This window comes from Harpia harpyja, chromosome 10 (assembly GCF_026419915.1).
Source record: "Harpia harpyja isolate bHarHar1 chromosome 10, bHarHar1 primary haplotype, whole genome shotgun sequence".
Lineage (NCBI taxonomy): Eukaryota > Metazoa > Chordata > Aves > Accipitriformes > Accipitridae > Harpia > Harpia harpyja.
The window spans coordinates 25,720,613-25,742,283 of record NC_068949.1 but is presented as its reverse complement, the minus strand read 5'-3'; the positions used below and the strand labels follow the sequence as shown (position 1 = coordinate 25,742,283).

The window sequence follows — 21,671 nt, the reverse complement described above, 5'->3', positions numbered from 1 at the left end:
GCAAGAAGCCCATTGACCTGTCTCAGTGCCCACATGCAGACCAAGAAGCACAGGGTGCAATGTCTGGTTGCAGGCCATGCTTCTGCCTATCTTCCCTGATCCATCTCTTTCAAACACAGCAGTTCAGGGCAAACTGCATGCAAGAAGCAAGCCTTCACCTTCCCTCCCCGAGCTCCTCACTGGAATGAGACAGCTGAGTACTAGAACTAGCTGAGCAAAAGGAAGCAGTGTTTGGCCATTCAAACCGTATTCTCTAGTCAAACAATTGTCCCAGTTCCCTTGAAGGAAAAAAACCAGCATACTGAACAGGAGTGTCATATTGCCAGATCCAGCTTGCAGGCCATTCAACACCCCAGTCACAATGAGGTGGATTACTGAACTGGACAAGCATCCTAACATAGCAATTCCTGCCGTAGCACTCAGAATTGCCATTCGTGATTTGTTTTGCTGGGTACATCATCCATGAGGAAGACTATGTAGTAATGACTGAAAGTATCACACATGAATAATCATACCTTCTGCATCATTTCAGAAATGAAAACTTCTAAAACTCTCTAAAAAAAAATTACAATGAAAAATGTAGCACTGTACAAGCTTACAATTTCCCAAAATAGCAGAGATTGTATCTGAAAAGTTACAACTAGACAATCTCAAGCAATCTTTACGCTACGTACAAATATATATGATATGTTCAACTTGAACAGGCAACCTTAAATTCTGAATTTCTTGACTAGACTGCAACATACAGGCCATTTAAAAAGCAGTAGTCAGTTTTGCCTGTGGGCAGTCTGAGTGAATGCTTTGTGACACACAGGTGTATGAAAGTTCCACTTACAGGTCTTTATCATCATCTGTTTATCTGGAGGCTTCAGGTATTTATTCATTACTCTGCTAGTAAAAGAGCAGAAATAAAATGGGCAGTTCTTTCAAAAGATGGGATTTCAGGTTTGGTTACCAAAACAATAAAGGCAGAGGCACTTTCAGATATTCTTTCCTGTCATGACTACTAAAGTAGAACATTAACAGAATTAGAGGAGGTAATGTAACTCACTGCAGAAATTTTTATTTGCTCTGTGCAGATTATTATGAAATCATTCAAATATTCAAAAGATTCATTCCAGAATTACAGTGGGAAAAGGTAAGTGTGGTGATTTCCTTTCAACTTTCTCTCTCTACCTGTGGGACAGGCTATGAATCACCCTTTGCGCTCCTATTTCTGAATTTTTTGTCTTTTAAATACTCAAGGCAAAACCAGGTGCAATGCAAAATATACACAGTGAAGTTCACTTACCCTATGTATAATTCCCGCTGAATGAAGATGTTTGATACCACACAGCATTTGATAAAGAAGATAGGACATTCGTTCATGGTCTAGCTCCATCTGAATCACTTGGCAGAGATTTGCATCCATGAGCTCCATCACTATGTAGCTTATGAGGAAAAAAAAACCAATAATAATCAGATAATACTGCCATTTGATTTATGAGGAAAAAAAAGAATAATAATCAGATAATACTGCCATTTGATTGTATTCTTTCCCTTGTTCATCTTTCTGCGTGAGTATTTTTGAAATTAATTTTCAGCTTTAGTTCAAATCAGACTTACACATCTTGAAATTCTTCCAGGGATTTTTGTGGTGTGAACACATTCAGTAGGCCGATTATCTGTAGGAAGGGGGAGAGGAAGTATAATTGCACCACAGCAACAGCAAAGTTGCAAAGTCAACATTTCAAAACCAATGCCCAGTATTCTGATGCAAACCTCCTGGTACACATTGAAGCTCAAGATGCTCAGTGGCTCAACCAGGCCTAACATGCTGTAACAGATGCTAATGATATTAGGAGGAGTATTTTTCCTCCACAAATCACATAATCTAAAGACACTCTGTGTGCATTAACAAGATAATATTCAAAGCTTAAAACCTAAGGCAGTTAATCAGTCTTCCCCTGCCTCCTACTTTCAGTTTGAAGAGAGCTGGTAAGACTTTTATTGCATATGAGGAAAAACAAAATTAAAAACTGACAAAGACTACCTAAGAGATACCACTTTGCCATTGACAGAGGTAAAGCAACAATTCCGCCCAAAGAGAAAAACAGATTCTTGGAGCTGCTTTAGGACATTTCCCAGTTGCTAAGAATGGATGGGATGTGCAGGAACAGGTCAAGCTACTACTCATCAAGAGTCAGGCATGCTTGCAATAGTTTATCATCATACAAATTATGCTATTAGGTAAAACATCCTTCAGAGACTCCACATATAAACCATCTCTGTCTTAGAAAAAATACAAAATTTTCCCAAGTAGCTAAAAGACAGAGTAAGTCGTCTATGGTTCCCTTCTTCCCTAGCAGCCAGGGGGAATTTTATCTTGCTGAAGGGGGATTAAGAGGGAAAGTGAGGAAGACTGCACACAGCTGTGCCTGAAGGAAGAAAATGGCCAATACCAGTCTTCTGTAGTTCAATGCTGATAAATTTATCACTTATTCTCTCCCCATTTCTGTGGTCTGGTCTACTCCACAGCTTCTTAAGCATCAGACAGTTCCTGTTGTCACAACACAAGATTCCTAACTCATTCATGCACCAGGGGAAGAAAAAAAAAAAAAATACAGCCTTTTTTCTCCTATTTGTCTAGCAGTAGCAACAGAAACAAGGATGCACTTACCACTCATGGCATTCTTATTTGCCAGCTGCTTGTAAAACATAGCAATGTAACACCAACTCCCTTCCTTAGTTTGAAAGGGGCATTTAAAGATTGGGCAGGTATTAAAATTAGTCAATAATAGCTCTTCTGAAAGATCCTTCTGTACTTATCACAGAGATACAACCATGCAATGAAAATCTTTATAATCTTCAAAGGATGCCATCCTCTGAAGTCACTTTTAAGACTTTTACAAAGAATAACCTTCTAGTTATTTCTTTAACATTTAAAGCAGGACACTGCACTCACATTTTTGTGATTAACGCACTTCATAAGAACAAGCTCTCTGTAGGCTCTTTTAGCATGGGTTTGGTTCTGAAATGGTCGGCTTAACTTCTTGATTGCAACATTTCGTTCAAGGATGGCATCATAAGCTGCACTGTAATTAAAAATAACATTATTACATCTCAGTGTCAAGGTCCTTTAATCTGTGGCAGTTGCCACCTTTTCCAAATACCTTGTATTATGTTTGCAGATAAACCAAATTTCCAGTATTATTCAGCTTTAGGGAGTGTAATAGCAAAATGCTCTTGTATGCTGAGCGATTCAACATTTAAAATGTTTCCCAGCTTCAAAGTATTAACACATGACAATCTCCACAAAATAATGCAGGATCTCTGCTTCCTAAAGTGTCTCTCTAAAGATACTGACTTCTTGCCATTCATTGGCACTCAAGAACAGACTGCCTAAAAAGATCCAAAACACTTCAAACATAAAAAGCACATCAATTTTATGTAAAATCTTCACACTGAAAGCTAGGGAGGGGAGATCAAAAGTAGGTTATATAAAGGTCCCATGCTTTCACGTATGCAGTTGCTTAATATCCTCATGACAATGAGAGCATCAATGTCAAGATAAAATGAAAAAAAATGTTAGGAAAGCTTTAACATCTTGGTATCACTGGCTTTTACTTGGTAAAAAGAAAGAATAACATTTTGTTGCACGCTAATGCCAAGATTGTCATATGATTCGGTGACACAGGCTGTTTAACTGATGAAGACCGTTACTGGGGACAACTCCCATATCACATTTCCATGACAGGAAGGCACAGATTTTGTTTCCTGTAAGAGGTAATACAACAGCTGACTACCATGCAGACTCAGGAAATATTTATCAGTTACTAAGAAAGCCTCAGCATGGAAAATACTGTTTTCTTGTCTCTTATCAAGAATGGTACACAAACCTAATGAAGAACATCTGCCAGTAAATGGTCAGCACCTACTAAATCTAACTAGCTACTTTAAAAAGCATGTTGTCTACGTAGTATATAGGCTTGAACGATTTTTTTTTTTTTACGTCATCAAAATCTCTAGTCACTATTGAAGAAAGAAAAAATGGGAACAACATATACTGGTAACTTTCCTTGGTTTACATTTTCAACTATCTGGAATTTCCCCCACCTACTCCCAAGATAAGGAATATCTTATGAAAGAGCAGCAAAGAGGTGGCCAAGCAAGACTGCCAACATGGGACTCCTGTACCAGTATTTAAACTTCGGCATCCCCAGTACATAATTGTAGCCTTAGAGTCTGTTTCAGTACTAGATACAGTTGAGCCTTTAGGCCATCTATTTAATAATCCTCCAAATCAAGTTGGATCAGGTTTTTAAAAAACAAAACAAAACAAAACAACAAAAAAAAACCCCAAACCCCAACCCAAATCACAGGAATTACGCCCCATCTCCTCCAGACATGGGCAAGATTTAACCACATGAGCACTCCCATCCTCCTCAGGGTAATCAGAGCAGTTTAACTAAAAAGGTTTCAATTACCACTAGCAGCAATTACAGAATGACACTAGAGTAATTACATGGTCAGGTTTTGGATTTCAGCTCTAGAAGGGGTAGTAAATTTGGAAAATAGGCAGTAACATATGACTGGAAATCAGAAGGACAATAATAAAACATCTAAAGCTTTTGCAGGCATTTGTGTAGCAAGTAAACAAACTCTAGTCAAACAACTGTCTGTCCTCATTATATTAACACACATGCAAACAAAATTCAGATCAGTTTTTCTGCTGCTGCTACTTACAGACCAAATGATCTTAATTCCAGAAGTTACCATTTCAAAAACAACTCCTTCTAGAGTACTGGCCTTCAAGATTTCATTTGCACTAAGCACACTTTTTTATTATTAACCCAGCTAAAACACAAATACGAAACAAAACCAGACCCATACCACACATTCTCTAAACACTGATCAAGACAAGAGCAAGGTAGTAAAGAGGTTACAGGGAAAAGTACTTGAGAAGATTATGCTTTTCCCTACCTTTCTCTTCCTTGATGTTTCTTTTGTATTTTTATGCCCCTGGTTAGCATCTTAAGAGTTACAATAAATTGGAAAACCTGCAAGTTCCTGTGCTATCTACATCCTTCTCTTGAACATTCAAAAAACTCGCAGGAAGCTTATTTATCTTTGGGACAGTATCACTGCACAGGAAACAGTGCCTACAAGCTGCTAGTTGCCACCAATCTTAAATCGTTCAGACAATCTTCAGTCCACACAGCAGAGCTCTTATTCAAAGAAATATTTTCAAGTCATTTTCCTAAACTGCATCAGGTATTCACATATTACAATGACAGTCAGCATCACAAATGCTCACTAACCGGTATCAAGAACTACTTAGATTATGAAACTAAGTAGAACAGGCCCCCAACAAACCATTTCAAGAAGTAAAAGCATTTATAAACAGCAAATATTATATAGAGTATTTCTGGCTTTTGTTTCACTGTAAACAGTGTGGCTTAGGATTAGGATTAGTTTCTTTATCCAGGTTTTTTTCCCTCCATTAATTTATGGGACTCAGCACAGCTGGATGAATTTGCACAGAAGGGCATCAGTTCGGAAGCAGGAAAGGACACGGTCAAAAAGCAACAGTGACAGCCCTTGCTGAGGAAAAACAGCCAACAATTACTATTGCTGTTTTGCACGTAACAGGTAGTTCTCCACACTCCTACTCAAAAACATAAACCAGTTAAAGGACTCAGAAAATTCTATTAAAGGAACCTAAAAGTACATTTAAATTCTAAAGAAACCTTACCATACTATCCCTTGTGCTCCTGATCCTATTGGTTTTAAGTTTTGATACCGTTTCAATACAGTGAAAGTAGAGTCTCCAATTTCAACACTGTAGAAATTGTTGTCACGCTTGCTTCTACTCATGACGGCAGCTCAGTTAGATCGCTTCATCCAAATTTTATTTCTGGCCTGTAAAGAAATAAAATTTGACAAACTAAGATTTTACAACTGTATGTAATTTGACAAAAGGCAAAATTCTTTGATATGCAGAAGACACTTCCCAAGTAAGACCCATATGCAAATGTATGCTCTTTTTAATGTCTACAGGAATGAGATGGCATGTGTCTGAAATGTTTTATTTTTAGGAATGTTCCTAAGATAGGATTCTAGAAGGGCAAAAATAATAGAAAAACAAAAATGAATGGATGGTAGCAAAAATCTTAAAAGGGCAATGAGAGAAGATCAAAAGGCAGGAAGCTATATGTCATCCAGAGAGTTCCAAGAGTGCTGCCATCCCTTCACACACACACATGCAGCAAGGGAGCAGTGTTTGGACCAGACATTCTCCAGAGGTCCCTTCCAACCTAAGTTGTTGCACGACTCTGTAAATACAAGAGTGACAAAACATCAACAAGTCTTCCAGACATTGCGATCATTAAAGTACTCTTGGTCACAACAGCTAGGAATACCTGTCACTGATATGGAAATATACAGTCAATCTAGGCGAGAAAAGGAAAACTGGCCTTGTCAGAGATCTCACATACTAGCTCCTATGAATAAAAGTAATTATCATGGAAAGAGAGAATAAGAGTAGGAAAAGAGGTTGTATATTCCACCAAAACCCCCTCATATTAAAAAAAGAAAGGCGACATCTCAATGCACATGTCCACAGGAGAAAAAAATAAAACTGCATGGTGGCTTTTACTGTATCATTTCCTTTGTCTTTGATGTTAACTGTGCACTTTTAATTTTCTCTTTACATGGGTTTTGGGTGTAGCTGTAATAGTTATCTAGTAGTGCAAATTCCTGTTTGACTAGAAGAAGAAATTCCTTCATTTCTTCAAGAGCAACAGCATGCTGTCTTCCTTTGTTACTAACTTAAGGAATACATTCCCATATCATTATTCAACAGCCCCAAACAGATTCTTAGCTTCTGTACACCATGACACTATACATTTGTTAAATTTTAAACAAGCTTTGAAAATGCAGACAGTGCAAATGTAGCCTCCACAAATAATCACAAATGTTGTACAAGTAGAATTCTTTTTAAGAATCTGTAAATTCACCAAATTCCACTTTCAACTAGCTGACCTGTATTCATTTCAGCCACGATGGTGCAATAAAAGGCACTCTGAAGTTCTAAAAAGGACACATCTTTATTTATATATTAGAAATCAAAAACACACTGCCTTAATTGGCATTTATCTCAAAAGAGATGTCTAATAAACAAGCCCCTTTTCCAAAACACTGTCGAAAAAATGAGTTTCTGTCACAAAGACTTAACTAAATACCAAAGGAACTTGTATCAGCACATTAGCAGTATTGTTAAAGGCTACCTTCTCCAGTTGATAAGGGAGTCATAAATGGACAAGAACTGTTGCCTAGCACAGGAAAAACTGTATACAAGCTGGGGATCCAGACTGTAAATGGTAGCTCTATGGGGTGGAGGTAGGCTTACTGGAGGGAGACAAAAAGCCCCATTTCTTTGCAATACATGATACCATCCCCAGCTCTTTCTTCCCTATCCCTTTTATTACCACATCTTGGGACACTGCCTCTTTCTCGACACTTCCTTCACAGATGTACTCACACAAAGTTTTGGGATAAAGATGCCCAACAAATACATAATGACACACCCCCCCCTCCCTGAAACAGGAGAGAGAAAATTTGTCGTGGAAGGTATGAAATCAGCCAAAAAAAATTTTGAAAACAGAAAACAAAGAATGAAGACAGTAATTCACACAATCTTACATCTGTTCATCATCAGCTGAGAAAAAGTACTAATGAGTTTATCCATTAAAACTGTATTAAGATGTAGTGACATTGAACAATGTAGGATTAGCCAGAACAGCTTAGTAGATAGAGCTCTGCTGTTTGGTATGAGCATCAAGATAATGAAAGTTTAATACTTTACTTTAGGTAATTTCTCAGAAACAAATGCAGGAAGGACTGCTACTTTCCATGCAAGGTCTTCAGATGAATGTTGACCCCTTCCCATTTAAAGGTCAATACTTTGAAGAGTCAAAGCCAAGTGTTTAATTGAATTTTCTTTCAATTTGGTAAACTTCATAGGATCAAAGGGTGAAACAAAGCAAGTACAGTTTAAGAAAAGGATCTTGAGAAACTATTCTCTTAGAAGAGAATTCCTTTATATTAACAGATTTTACATGTATACTGTACATGGTATTATTACCAAGCAAATTTTATTGCCTTAAAGCTTTGTCATTTGCTACATGTTCAATACTGTAAAATGTGCTTGGCAATACGTACTGGGAAACTTGTATTTACTAATAATTTTATAATTCACAATAGTATTTTAGCATATATCAGCACGTAAAAGAAATCCTTGCTTATTTTTACTAAGGTAAAAAAAAGAATTCTGTGTGTAATCTTTCTGTAATAAAGCTTTCACTCCTTTCTGAATATATTAGCTTTGCAGTCACCTAGGTACTGCCTATAACCAATTAGTCTACCCCTCTCTGCTCCAAAGATAATTGAAAAAAAAAAATAATAAACCATTTGTACACTAAGTCTAAGCTTCATAATTGAAAAGCCCACACTCTGGACTATTAGAGTAGCTATGCTGATCCTAAAAAAAAATCAACTTTGTGATAAGGTTTGGTATGTAAATTCTCTCTTTCGCTTTAGCCCGTGATTGTATCATGGATAGAGGAGATCACCATGAAGCGTTATGCTCTCATGGTCCGTGCCCCCGTATTCTGCAGGTGTCTCCCAAAGCAAAGCCTCCAGGGAAGATGGGGAATCTATCCACTGGCCAAAGAGAAAGCACGAAGAATAGTTTTGCCTATACATGAGCATTGGTGCCAAAATATTTGGCTGATAGACAGCTTTGGTCAGGACTACAACATGCAGGAGGCCAGCCTGGCGCCAGCCTACCATCTCGCTCATTGCAGGCTGAGTCTCCCCTTCTTCAACACTCTCTGGTTTTGCCACTTCCACTCTCTGCTGTGCATGAGGCACAGCAAGCTCACCTCTCTCAAAGAGCTGTGTCCTCACCTGCCCTTTCATACCCATAGAGAAAAAAACAGGCTTATCTAAAGAAGATATGTCTAACTAGGCTTTTTCAAGCCTCAGAGTAAGTACACGATGGCTTTGCTCCCTAAGCTTGAAATCAGTTAGAGACAAAGTTTCTTTCGACTGCCTAAATAGAGAAAGGAAACATCTATAACATCTACTTCAACAATAAAAAAAATTTACATTCAAAAATTCAAATATTTTAAATCTATTTAAGTAGCTATTCAAAAATTTTTAAAAGAACTATTCCAACATAGATTCTTAAAGCAAAATACTGTAGATAAAATGCCCTGAATTGTGATACAATGTAAGAGTTACAGTTAGAAAATTAAAAAAAACAAATCTGCTAAACTTTCTAGTCCCAAGAATTATTACATTCCTATTTTAATTCCACACAAATTACAAACTCCTGCTGTCAATGGTTTAATTATAATCGGTTACTTAAAAAAGAATGAGCTAAGTATTTGAGGGACATGATTCAGTGACAGTCAAATATAATTAAATGTGCCTCTACCCTGTTGAAGAATTCACCAACTGATGTCAGCCATGACACTTACAACTTAATATTAAAAAAAAACCAAAACAAAACCAAACAAAAACCCCAATTAGTAAAGAATAAAGAAATAAAATGGAAAAAACATAACATTCTATAAAAGCACTATCAGATTACAGTTTAAAAGGTTTTCCCTGCTACTGGACTCTTCACAATGCTGTTAAAAAACATGCCATACATTGCATATGAATAATACTGAACAGCCTACAATGCACTGTATCTTTCTACTGACAGTTGAAAAACCTGTCTTCTAGTTGCTGATGCATAGTTAACTCTTTACAAAATAAATTACCAGAAAGTTTCAGTGAATGCTTCCCCCTTAGTCATGAAACTTGAGTAACTCCTCCTTATAACAGATGTACTTTATAATAGCTGTGGGTAAGAGATCTGACCTACCTGAACCATGCCTCAAACACCCCACTGCTACCTTGACCCATACATCACTAGGCTTGCAAAACAGTGAAGACTGAAAGTTTCTCAGACCACTATTTGGCAATATTTCCAAGTCCTAGGAAATGAGTAAAGAGCAAGACTGAGGAGATGGGTTTTGCAGTACAAAGATTGCTTTTGCAGTAACTATTTACAGGAGGAAGCGAGTAAAAACAGACAGCCCTGCTCTTCCATACAGCAAAACCAAACTTCTTCTGCACTTTCAGTAAGGCACTATTTCAGGGAAGGGACTGCTTTCTGAAAAAATAGTTTAAAGAACTCCTGAGAAACTTCAAGTCAAGGTGTAAAACACAAGTAAAAGCAGTCAAAACACAGAAGAAAAACAAATACTCGGATACAACTGGGAAGTTTTCGTACTTCAATATACATTTGCATACAGCATCTCTGGAGCACCACTCCAAATTTAATGTCATATTTTTTAAAGACTAATATATGTAATGTCTTGCATCCCAATGTGCACACCCCCCCCGCCCCCAAAAAGTCTATTTTAGATTAGGATATTCTTGTTTACTATTCCTCAGAGTATTTATTGACAGTCAGCACAGTTCAAAACATGAGAAGGATGAAGATACCAAACAGATTAGCTGAACACATACATTAGCCTGTTGCCCAATTGACTTAGAAACAAGCCTGAAAAATTTTCATGTAGCTAAACATATGCTCAAGCACATGCAACCAGAATCATAGTAGTTGGTTCCTCTCCCATTATCCATGAGGTTTGTTCCCATAAGCTTCACAGGAGACTGAAGTATAGGCTTATAATAATGGCTGAAGCGGAGAAAGAATTCAAAGCACCCCACACCAATAGATAGAATAGAGAAATGACATCAGTTAAACAGGGATAGCAAGAGAGAGGGGTTGAATAAATGAGGAAGAAGGGAGAGGTATCCTGGAGTGAGGAAGTAGGACTATCTCCACTTGCATCTAAATTATCATTCCTTTTTCTGCAGCCCCATGTTGCTGTTCATCAAAAATTATCAGCCTCTACTGTGTTAGCAAGAGGTATAGTCTACCTCTTCACTTTTAAATGCTTGCCCTTCTAGCATAAAACTGACTTATTCAGCTTGAGAAGAAATGAAGTCAATTCTCAGAAAAGCCATTTCTTGCACATTTTGTACAGTGAGCTATTGTGGGATGTAAATAAGCCACTTGGATGTAACGCGCTCAGATCAGCACAGATGACAGAGGTCTCAGAACTTACATACTCTTTGCCCTTGCCTCCAACTCTCCAGCATTTCATCCAGCCATTACAGCTTCCTCAGCCTGAACCAGCCCTGACATCCATCTCCTCTGTGCCCACTGCCTCAAAGTCTCTTATAACTTCTACACAGTTTTGTCCATCAACCGTGGAAAGTGTAAGCCTCTCATTTCACAAGTAAGTTTACTTCCACCCAACGTTTTGCACCCACTTGGCTCAGAACCCATTGTGCTCCCTGTCTCTTTACCTCTCACAAAAGCATCCTCAGAAGTGCCTGGTATTGCCCAGCTCTGTAAATACAGCTCCCAGAAGAAAGCCAAAGACTTCATTTTTTCCTATCTGCTAATTTACTGATGACTAGTCTTATGAAGTCTAGCTTCAAAGATCCACAACACCAAAAGTATTAAGTCTTTAAATATTAAACTAAGTCTAAATTCAGAAACCATCAGAGTTTCAAGATTCTTACACAACATATGCCTGCAAAGTCTTTCATTAAAATACGATTAAGCTATACGAGATAAACTCGCCTGCCTGAAATTTGACATTTTGTTCCATTTTCTAGAAATTCTGCAGAAACACATATGGGAAGAAAGGCAGGATGCAGACTCCAGATTTCTATTATTAATGAGGAAACTAATAATACATTTGTCCCATTAACTGTCAACTTGCCAGAATGCTGTAAACTGTCGGCAGGGGAAGAATCCCACAGAACACTTCAGTTTCCTTTCACGCATCAACTATTGTGCTTTTCCTTAAAAATACCTTGCCTATGCAAATTTCAATACATGGCAACCTTTTAGTGGCAGCCTGCAACTACTCAAGATAAGGATACTCCAAAACTGAACCCTAAGGTAGTAAGGTGTGGTTTGGCATATTAACTTACTAATTCTTCAGATTGCCATAAGTAGTATTTACCCAAGGAAGCACAACAAAAAAGTTGGAAATGGAAATAACACTATATTCATACAGTGAAAGTCCCCTAGGGAACCCCCAAGGCTGTGCATAAGTCTTAGTCTGATTCCACTAAAAGCAACTAGAATTCAATAGTCCTGCAGGAGACTTAAGATGGTCAACAATTTCCACTCATCACTTCCTTTATACAGCCTGATAAAGTTTAAGTTGTAAAAGCTTGGACATGGACGCATTGAACTTGTAGCTCCTTTAAAAGACAAGTAGCATATATCTATGAAAGTAAATATTATGGCTAACCTTAAGAAGTATGGACATTTATAAAAGTGTTTCACTGACACCCCATTCTCCTCCTCCTCCACAAGTGAATAATACTGATAATGAAGACTGACCAAATTTCTTCACCCAGCTTTAAAATAAGCACATTTAAAACAACAGTAAGATTTTAGAATGAAAGAAACTATGTATAGCAATGTTTATACACAAATATGCAAACATCTGCCATTTACTTCTGTTTAAAGAAAGGCATGTACATTAGCATTTCTCGAAAAGACTTCTATATAAACTAGCTGACTTCAAGGTATCTGGAAGATAACATAATGCTGTATTTTAATACTAATATCAAACTTTGTCTCTAATACAGAAAGCACTCTATTTATTAATCAAGGTGCAGGACAATGTATGGACAGCATACATTAAAATATTTTTCTAGTACAGCCTAAATATATCGGAGAAACAGAGGGTTTGGGCATAGAAAGGTGGGGTGGGAAAGAGATGAGCTAATCCTTTGCTCACAAAGCTTTCACTTAAGAAGTCCTACTGCAGGTGCATTAAAAACCTTAGAAATGGCCAGATGGACTTAGATATAGATAAAACAAAAAACTCCCAATGCAAAATCATATAAACAATAGCAATATGTTTGGTAAACTTGCCTTTGCAGAGTGTGTAAATTGATTTCTTTAGAAGGCAGAGAGAGATGACTTGATGCTCATTCCAGACCCCATTTTATTTAATGCTTTTTATGCCTATGATCTATACCACTGGACAGTGCTATAAAGGGGCCTCCAAAGTAACAGAGCTTCAACTCTAAACAGCATACTTCCAAACTGTAAATGAACTTAATGTGTTCAAACTAGAGCTGGCACCAGTGTGGCTCAGTCGAGGACTATGGCTATGTGGAGCTTATGGTACAGACAAGGTTATCAGACCTGTACCCACCATGTCATTATGGCTGGATTTGGGGGCAATCTCACGTTTTGCTTTTAAGATCAATCCAGGCTCATCTGCGTGAGGACTCAGAGAAGTTTAGCTAAAACAGCAGGCAATTACAAGAACTTGCCCAGCTCACATGGGCCCTAAGTGTTGTACGCCTGAGTTAACCACAGCAAGTTTATGTATCCACAATTAGAGTTTAATTGGAAAACCATGTGCTTTCAACTAGACATCTGAGTATTTACCTTCAGCGCAGCACTGCTATCAAGTAATATTTTCTTGGCTATCACACCTGCTAGCCTTCACATCAACAAGTCTATGCTTTTTAAATTAGAGATCACTTCAAAAACAACACATAATTATGCATAATGTTACTTCTCTCACGCAGTGACCTGAATGCATGCATTCCAGGCATACACAGGAACAGAAATGGAACAGGTTTTGTGGAAGAAAGGATCTCTCAGTTTACATTAGAGCACAAAATATTTTATGACCTCTTCTGCGCTTTTCCCTCACTAGAGATAGTAACAATTAACAGGAAAGCTTCAAAGGTTGCATTGCAAACTGACAAAAAGCATACATTTGAGAGATGTCTCTTCTTTTCAGACAAAGAAATGGAACCCAAGAGATAATTTTCCCACTAGGGACATGGAAATAGAATTGGCTAGAATACTACCAACTTAAAGGGTGGAGAAACATATGCTCTGTTCAGCTAAGTCTCTAAGACTGCTCGTTAATTGCTTTTTTCCTACCTTTACTAGACAACATGAAATGAAAATCCAGGATGCATCCCATGCTACAGCGCACAATACATTACCCTAAGTATCCTTTTATGTAAGAAATTATACATATTCAGTTTGTTCCTACTGCAGTGAAGAAGTAGAGCTGAGAAGATATTTTCATACCCTAATAGCTTGAAATGTAATATAATATAAGAAATGAGAAAAATCATAGGATGCAACAACCATCATTAGTTACAAGTTTTGCATGGAATCAGACTTGGGTTTCATGTCCATGGTTTCTAAAGCAATCCTTTCCTCAGAGCAAGCATAAATGGGCTTAGTCTTAGAAGAAAATTGGGATGCTAAGCCAGCAGTCTTTGGGGCAAGACATACCTTAGGTAAAACACAAATACCAGCTAAGACAGCGATCTACCTACGTGTGCTGAAGACTGGGGGCTCCTAGGCAAAACTGTTTTATAATTAAGGAAGGAGATTACTACAGTAGCTGCTCAGAAGTAGGGTGACAAAAGATGAAAATCATGACAGTTAAGAGATACAGAAATGGAAAAAGACAATCTTTCAATAAAACAATTGCATACATTAACACATTAATTAGTAATACAATCACCATTACAATGACATAAGCTACCTATCAATGTTGATTCAGTAACTCCATTTAGAAGGGGATCTAACACTATTGAAATGAATATTCTATAGGAATCTGTGGTTGACCTAGAGAAAGCCAACAGTATTTCAAGTATATACCACATTGCTACTGAAAGCACAACAAATGCACAGTGTATACAAAGCTCTTGCAAGAATGAATTTTATTTAATTTCTTTGTGAAAATACAGTTCACACAGAGCTGATTTGTATGCATCACATTTGTGAATGCTTGTCTAATTTTCAGCTGTCACATTTAAAGGCTTCTGGACATCTGCTAAATGGATATTGCAAATAGAGCCCAGTTTTCAGATACTTAATAAAACAAATGCTTCAAAGGCTCAAATTTAGGAAATGAAAGAACAAAAGCATTCTGTTTCTTAAAGTTACCTTCATAACTATTCATAATTATTCACAAAAGTAATTGTGGTTTTAATAATGTTTTCTTTTTCCATACTGCCTTTGAAACTGAAAGTTTTATTTCACAATACTTCCAGCTCTGTTAAATGCTAATGCAGGTAAGGAATTCGGAAAAAGGAGTTAACGTTAGCTGGGTGAACACTGCAGCAAGATATTACTAGACCATTATAAATGCTAAAGATGTCTGAAAAAACTGAAGCTTATTCTAAAATGAAATATTCTTATTGTTGACTATAGGATTAATCTTCCTAACATTTTGCATAGCTTTCAAATTACGCCTTCACAAATCAGATCGTTTTAAGTTGAACAACTTCCACACAATTGCCTAAACTAGTCCTAATGTTGACATGCGTTTAATGAGGTTTCTAGCTTGTGCGTAATTGATATGGAAGTGCCTCACACATCATCTAATGTATGTCTGCATTATAGTAGTCCTGTGGCTTACACCACTCACAGGAGGAGTGGCACAGCACAAAATTTCAAGTCTACAGCTTGATCTCAGGAGCTATTTTCTACAGGCAACTATTAAACAAAACCACAAATATACCGGAGTGATTCTTACATACCGCAGGTCTGAAGTGCAGTGCAGGTACATTTCTTAAAATATAGCATATTTTAACGTATCTTTTGGCCACCACAAAGTCAAACTTCACTAGTTACAGATTCAGTAAAACAAAGAGGGACACCAGATCTCAGTGTTCATCCAGAAGAGAAGTACTGAGGCAGGGGAAACCTGCATAAACGCAACAAGGGCACATTTAGATTTCTATGTTATGACTTGCCTACTGCTTTCAAGTTCAAACAGAGAAGGGTAAGTCACTTTGGTTTGCATGAAAACAAGAGATTTAAGATGCATTTTTTTTTTTAAACTTCAGGACTGTCATGTTTTCTTTTTAATACTGATTTTTTACAGAAAATTCAAAGCCAATTTCTTGATTTCCAAGAACCTGTTGAATATTTAACAATAAATAGACAGCTTTCTCCACTAAAGATGGTAATTTCAGAAAAGATGGCAGGTTTGGTATAGAAAAATAAACATGGCTTTAAAGCAAAACACTTTTGAGTATGTAACAGCAAAATGAAACTTAAGAGACTATAATATAGGCTGTTTGTACCAACAAATTACCTCAGTGGTTCAGCAAACATCATTGCCAGATTGATAAATCTCTTAGGAAGACTTAGAGCCCTTTCTGTTAAACTAACTCTGTTCTCGGTACGTTTTACAGGAAACAGCTACGCAGAGTCCTAAATTAACAATGCATGAAATCCATTAATACTAATGCAATCTTTCCAGTGATTTAATGTTGCAGTTTACAGGTTCATATAGTGGCTCTAACCTCATGCTCCAGCCGGATCACATGATGACTTTTTCTAGTCATCTAGAAAACTAGGTATAGTTTTCTTCATATTCCTGTCATCTCATCTGAATATTAAGACAGTAACTGTAATCTCAGGAACCTAGTAAGGGGAAGACAAGCAAGGAAGTAAACCACCCCCTTCTGCACTCCAGCAGCCTTTTCTTGGCCAATATTCACCTTATTACGGTTCCTATAAAAAGATCACCTAATTGAAGGCAATTGCAATGAACTGAACTTAATTCTGCATTCCAAAAATCACCTGGAGCCCCAGTCAGTATCAAGGAGCTGTCTACCACTTAAACAGCACAGGCTCACACAACAGCACCCACACTCCATACTGAATTTCAATTCAAACCTGCACAGTGGCCCCTCTCCCATCTATAGAAAAGTAAAATAAAGAAATTCATAAAATTAAAACGAACATTGGCTTTACTATTAAATACAACACAATCTGTATGTGGGATGGTTGGGAGCAGAAAAGGCTCTAAGCAAAGGAGGAAGCATGTCTTCCCTTTGACAAGGAAGATCAACAAATTACATTGCTTGGAAAAGAATATTTACATAAAAATAGTTTTGTAAGCTACTCATAAAATATCTAAAATTCAACTTTTTGTTCTAAGTTCTTAACGTGGTAAATAAAAAGTCTATACTTATTTCTTTATCAGTTGTCAATAAAAATTCCCTTAGTAAAATCTAAAACTCTGCTAAATTCAATACTTCATGTTGTCTACACAAGAGCATTCCAAGGACCTGCTATCACATCTTGAATGAGGCACTCACAAAACAAATCTGATTTTAATCTCCACAACTGATGTCTTTCCCCAAATCCCAGTTTTGTTTGGAACAGACAAATAATCCTAATACCTCACATACAGGGAGCTTTCTTACAACCACCAGCTCCAGATGTAAGTATAAAAGCAGCATAAAGGACCTCAAGAATCGTGAGGTGCTTTGAGTCTTCACCCAGATTAGTAGTGACTGAAGGTAGGAACTCAAACAGAGAAAACTAAGCATTTTTAAGACTTTACATGCTTAAGTACACACAGCACTTCAGTGTTCAGAGAACCTTTTGCAGATGAGGTACTCTCAGATGCTCTAAATCAGGCCACCTTCTTGCAACACATACATCTCTCCAGTCTTTGGGTTGCTTCTGCTCTCTAATCCCACACTTCTCTCCACAGACATAACAGCATGCACCATCCATTCCTTATTTCCTTTTCCGTCTCAAAAATACTTGCATCCTATACTCCAGCAAGTCCAGCTTTGGGGCCAACCTCCCCCATTTCCAGCTTCCAGCAGAGGCTTTCCTGTGCTTCCTTACAGCACAGGCAGTTCCTTGAATCCTCACGAACTCCAGACCTTGCACTTCACACTTAGGCAAGAAACCACATCTCCCATGTATCTCTTTAAAAATGTCAAGGCAGCCTGGACTACCCTGGAAATAGGCATCTTTCTCACTGCCAGTTACAACTCTGGATTATGGAAGAAAAACTGCAGTTTTAAAAATCAAAAACAAAGCAATCAAAGCAGAAATACATATTTAAGATTTACTAAGGATAATATGAAGACAAAAAGAACAACAAAGAGGAGCCTGAATTAACAGAGGAAGATTTGGCGGGTTTTTTTCCCCATCTGTAAAACGTGTCATGAGGAAGAGGCAGGAGACCAGAAGCCAAGCGCACTGAGGATGAACTAATCTTCTAGGGGGACACCAGGGCTATCTCCAGAGCTGCTGCTAAATGCTAGTTAACTTTTCAGTCATTCAGAGAAGTTCTTCAGCAGACACCCAGGCACAGCCCTCTATTCTTCCCTCTCACAAAAATGGGTGAACTTTTATCTTTAATGCTATTATAGCAGAATTTGAGGGGCAGGAAAGGAGAAAACTTCTTCATAGAAACACAACCAGCAACTTTTTTTTTTTCCCATTACTTTCAGTGAGCTTCCTGCAATTTAAATCTTTCCCAGCCTAATATTTACACATTTTATTAACTGTAATGCCCAAGCCAGACATTGTGTTATCCATTGAATAAAAATAACTCCAGTGTGTTATGGAAGGGGGCAGAATGCTTCCATAAAATTTCACACCTACTGAAAGTCAGCTTCCAGCTTAGGGGCAGACTAGAAGTTTTTAAAAGAAAAAAAAAAAAAGTATATATATACACAAATAAGGATAGCAAATGCATGTTTCATTTTTCATCTTAATTAAACTTACCTGCTCCTTCTTGTAGTCACTTCAGTTAGTGAATGACCCCCACAGAGGGGCTGTGACAGCAGCTGCAGAACAGGGGCAGAGAGCAGGTAAGCAGCCTGACCTATGAGTACCACCAACACATGGGAGCTTCCTTGTTTGCTTTGGAGGGAGGAAAGGGAGAGGAGAATTACTACTGGCAGCCAGTCAAGGATTTCTCCAGGGAAGAGGAATATACTTCCTTCCCAAGCAGAGCTCTTCAGTAGCAGCTGCTAGCAAACCCAGCCCCTTGAGTTTTCCGTTTCCATGCTGTTCCTTGTCCTCTCTCGAACAACGCGATTTCACCAAGGCTGAGGACACGTTCTGCAGTGTCACTGAAGCTAGGACCCCCTAGGGATTATATTTGCAGGATTAGTCATACAGGCAGGAACCTGAAGCTGGCATGTTCTCTAGCACTGCTCCTGTCAGACTTATCTGATCAATACCATGGCATTTCAGCCAAAAGTAGATGTTTCCACAAAGCAGCGTGTCCTTTTGGGAACCTCACCCCAAATGTTTCACAAGCCACAATAAAAGGTTAATAATAAAACCAGGAATGAGCTCAAACAGATCATGTTCAACACTATGTTTTATGCACCAGTGCTTGAATTCCCTGCATCAATTTATGTTCAAATACTAGGTAGCCAGAAATAGCAATTAGTCACAGGTTGCAGTCATCAGTGCCAAAATGTTAACAGCTGAATCTGAAACTGGGAAAACCTGAAGTTGGAGAAAGCGAGCAGCACTCAGTGATTTTTGTATTAGGCAACTGGAACTTAAGCTTTTCCGCTTCCATGTTTCAAGTAACTTCAAACAGTCTGATATAATGTCAGAAGTAACTAACAATTCAGAGGCTGTTTAACAGTAAGGAAAGACCTATGACTGGCAGCAACAAAATGAAGACTGTAACTAGCACAACAGAGATACGGGCATTTGTCTAGAATCAGGTAGTGTAAGATCACATCCAAACATGTAGAAAGCCACAAAACCAATTCCTGTTGTTAAACACTGCTCCAGCTGAACCATTTCCTAGCACTGCTTGGCCAGCTGGCATAGACAGAACCACCAAAGCTCCAACAGCAATTTCACACACTGCTCCCTTTGGAATGCAGGCAAGGCCAATGTGTCCACATCACATTTTCCTCAGAAACTCAAAGCGTGCATTTATGCAAACCAAGTATCAAACAGCAATGTTTTCTAAAGCGGTTTAAGAAAATGCTACTCGTGAACGGGGGTCAACAGCACCAACTTCAAATGCTGAACCTGCATTCACAACTTTTGAGTAGCCTGTATATAAAAATCAGTATTAAACTGCTGCGCACATTTCTAAAGAGAATTCTCATATTGTGAAACATCTCTTACAAAACATCCAAATAAGACAATCAATATAATTTCTGCTGCTTCTAAAACATTTGTTTTGTTTAATATCGAATCAAATTCAGCTGAGAAGTGAATTCTTTACAGTCAGATAAACACACCACATACCTCGCACAAGCAGGAAAATGAAGAACCAAGTAACAAATAGCACACACACACAGTAAATTATTCACAACTGCCATAAGTTTTGCAGTGACTCTCTTTTCAAAACATATGTTTTTCTGTTTTGTATCAATAAAGGTCTTATTGAGAAGATTTCACTTAATCCACCTTCCTATTCTTGCACCTCAATTTCTCTACGTTCTAAAATACTGTCACATAAAGCCAGTCCATAAGCTGCAGCCCTTCCACTACAAAAAATACTAGCACATAGTAGTCGTCATTAATGAGGAGTTAAGGTACTGTTAACAGCACAAAGACAATAAGAGATTGCCACAAAGCACAGGAAAAAAAACCACACAGGACTGCATGTTTCTGTTTATCTTCTACACACTCATATTACCTAAACCAGTCAGATAACTGACCTCACCTCCAGCACTTTCAGTGTTACTCAGTTTTATCTCCCTTTCACAACAGTCACTAAAGCAGCTGGTCAAGGAAGAAAACTGTCCACAGGCTGTTGGCTTAGGCCCTGCCTGGCAATTAGGTAAAACACATTCTGGACACCAGCAGCTCTAACTTTGTAACATGAGAAGCCGAAGTAAAAAACAAAATTAAGATTCAGAAAACAGAAGAATGAGAAGTCAAAATATATAGCACAGTCTAAAAATCAGACTTCCAGTAGCCTGAAGGCAAGGAAAGAAAGAAGCGTTAAGTGAATGCATGCTATCGGCTCCATGAAAAGATGTGAAAATTTGTGCTTGCTTATCCACCATTCCTTCAGCCATCTCCCTCTCCTCTAAGGAAGCAGAGATGTCTGCCAGTTTGTGGCAGGGCAGATGAAACCTGACACTACTTCATCATCTGTGAATATCAAACACTTGGTGCTATCCAGACTTCCTTGTTTCTGGAATGTATTTTTTAAAAAGGTACATATTCTGAACACAAAGCAATCTCTAGAGAGCCACCAATACAAACATTTAAAACATCCTGAAAACTGTACTAAGAGTTATGAAGTTTAAGATTCACCCAAAGTTTATCTGAGGCTTACAAGGAGATTTTGGTGATAGTCACATCAGCCCTGGTTATCCAAATCAGCAACAAGTAAGACAGCAGCACATAGAACCTCCCAGCACTTCTCATGGTCAAGTCAGTTCCTGTAACACAACCAGTAAATCAACACAGCTGCTCTGCAATACCAGTGCACCTCCCTGGAAAGTCACCATGTGTGGCCAATAGCACTTAGTTAACATACCTATCCTCACCAAGTTATAAATCACTTCTGATTTAGTTTATTACAATGACGCTCTGCTACTATATGGTATTCCATACTGTAAGTTTTCCAGGGTTTTGTATTTTGTGGTAAGGGTATATATGACACTGACATCAACACATGAAGTTGCACAGTGAAATTATGTATTTGTAATGGAATATACTGCAGAGTTTCTCTATTCTTAACCATTCTTTTTTTAAGCAATTAGCCGTCAGCAGAGATTCTTTAAGATAAATATCTTCC

At 37.9% G+C, this 21,671-nt stretch overlaps 1 protein-coding gene across 5 annotated transcripts in view; it reads right to left on the bottom strand.

Annotated features, from left to right (window-relative positions):
• The window catches only part of MAPK8 (mitogen-activated protein kinase 8), a 48,751-nt gene that overhangs the window by 16,906 nt on the left and 10,174 nt on the right, over positions 1-21,671 (bottom strand). For 2 of the 5 annotated variants that reach the window (XM_052798994.1, XM_052798990.1), the window contains exons 1-5: positions 21,207-21,230; positions 5,735-5,901; positions 2,945-3,074; positions 1,606-1,664; positions 1,292-1,430 (exon numbers count right to left, since the gene is read on the bottom strand). In XM_052798994.1, the coding sequence (XP_052654954.1) occupies positions 1,292-1,430; positions 1,606-1,664; positions 2,945-3,074; positions 5,735-5,856 (450 nt within the window). In that variant the 5' untranslated portion in view covers positions 5,857-5,901; positions 21,207-21,230. Of the gene's footprint in view, positions 1-1,291; positions 1,431-1,605; positions 1,665-2,944; positions 3,075-5,734; positions 5,902-21,206; positions 21,232-21,671 lie in introns of those variants that run through there. The other 3 variants (XM_052798992.1, XM_052798993.1, XM_052798991.1) reach the window with 2 other exon arrangements.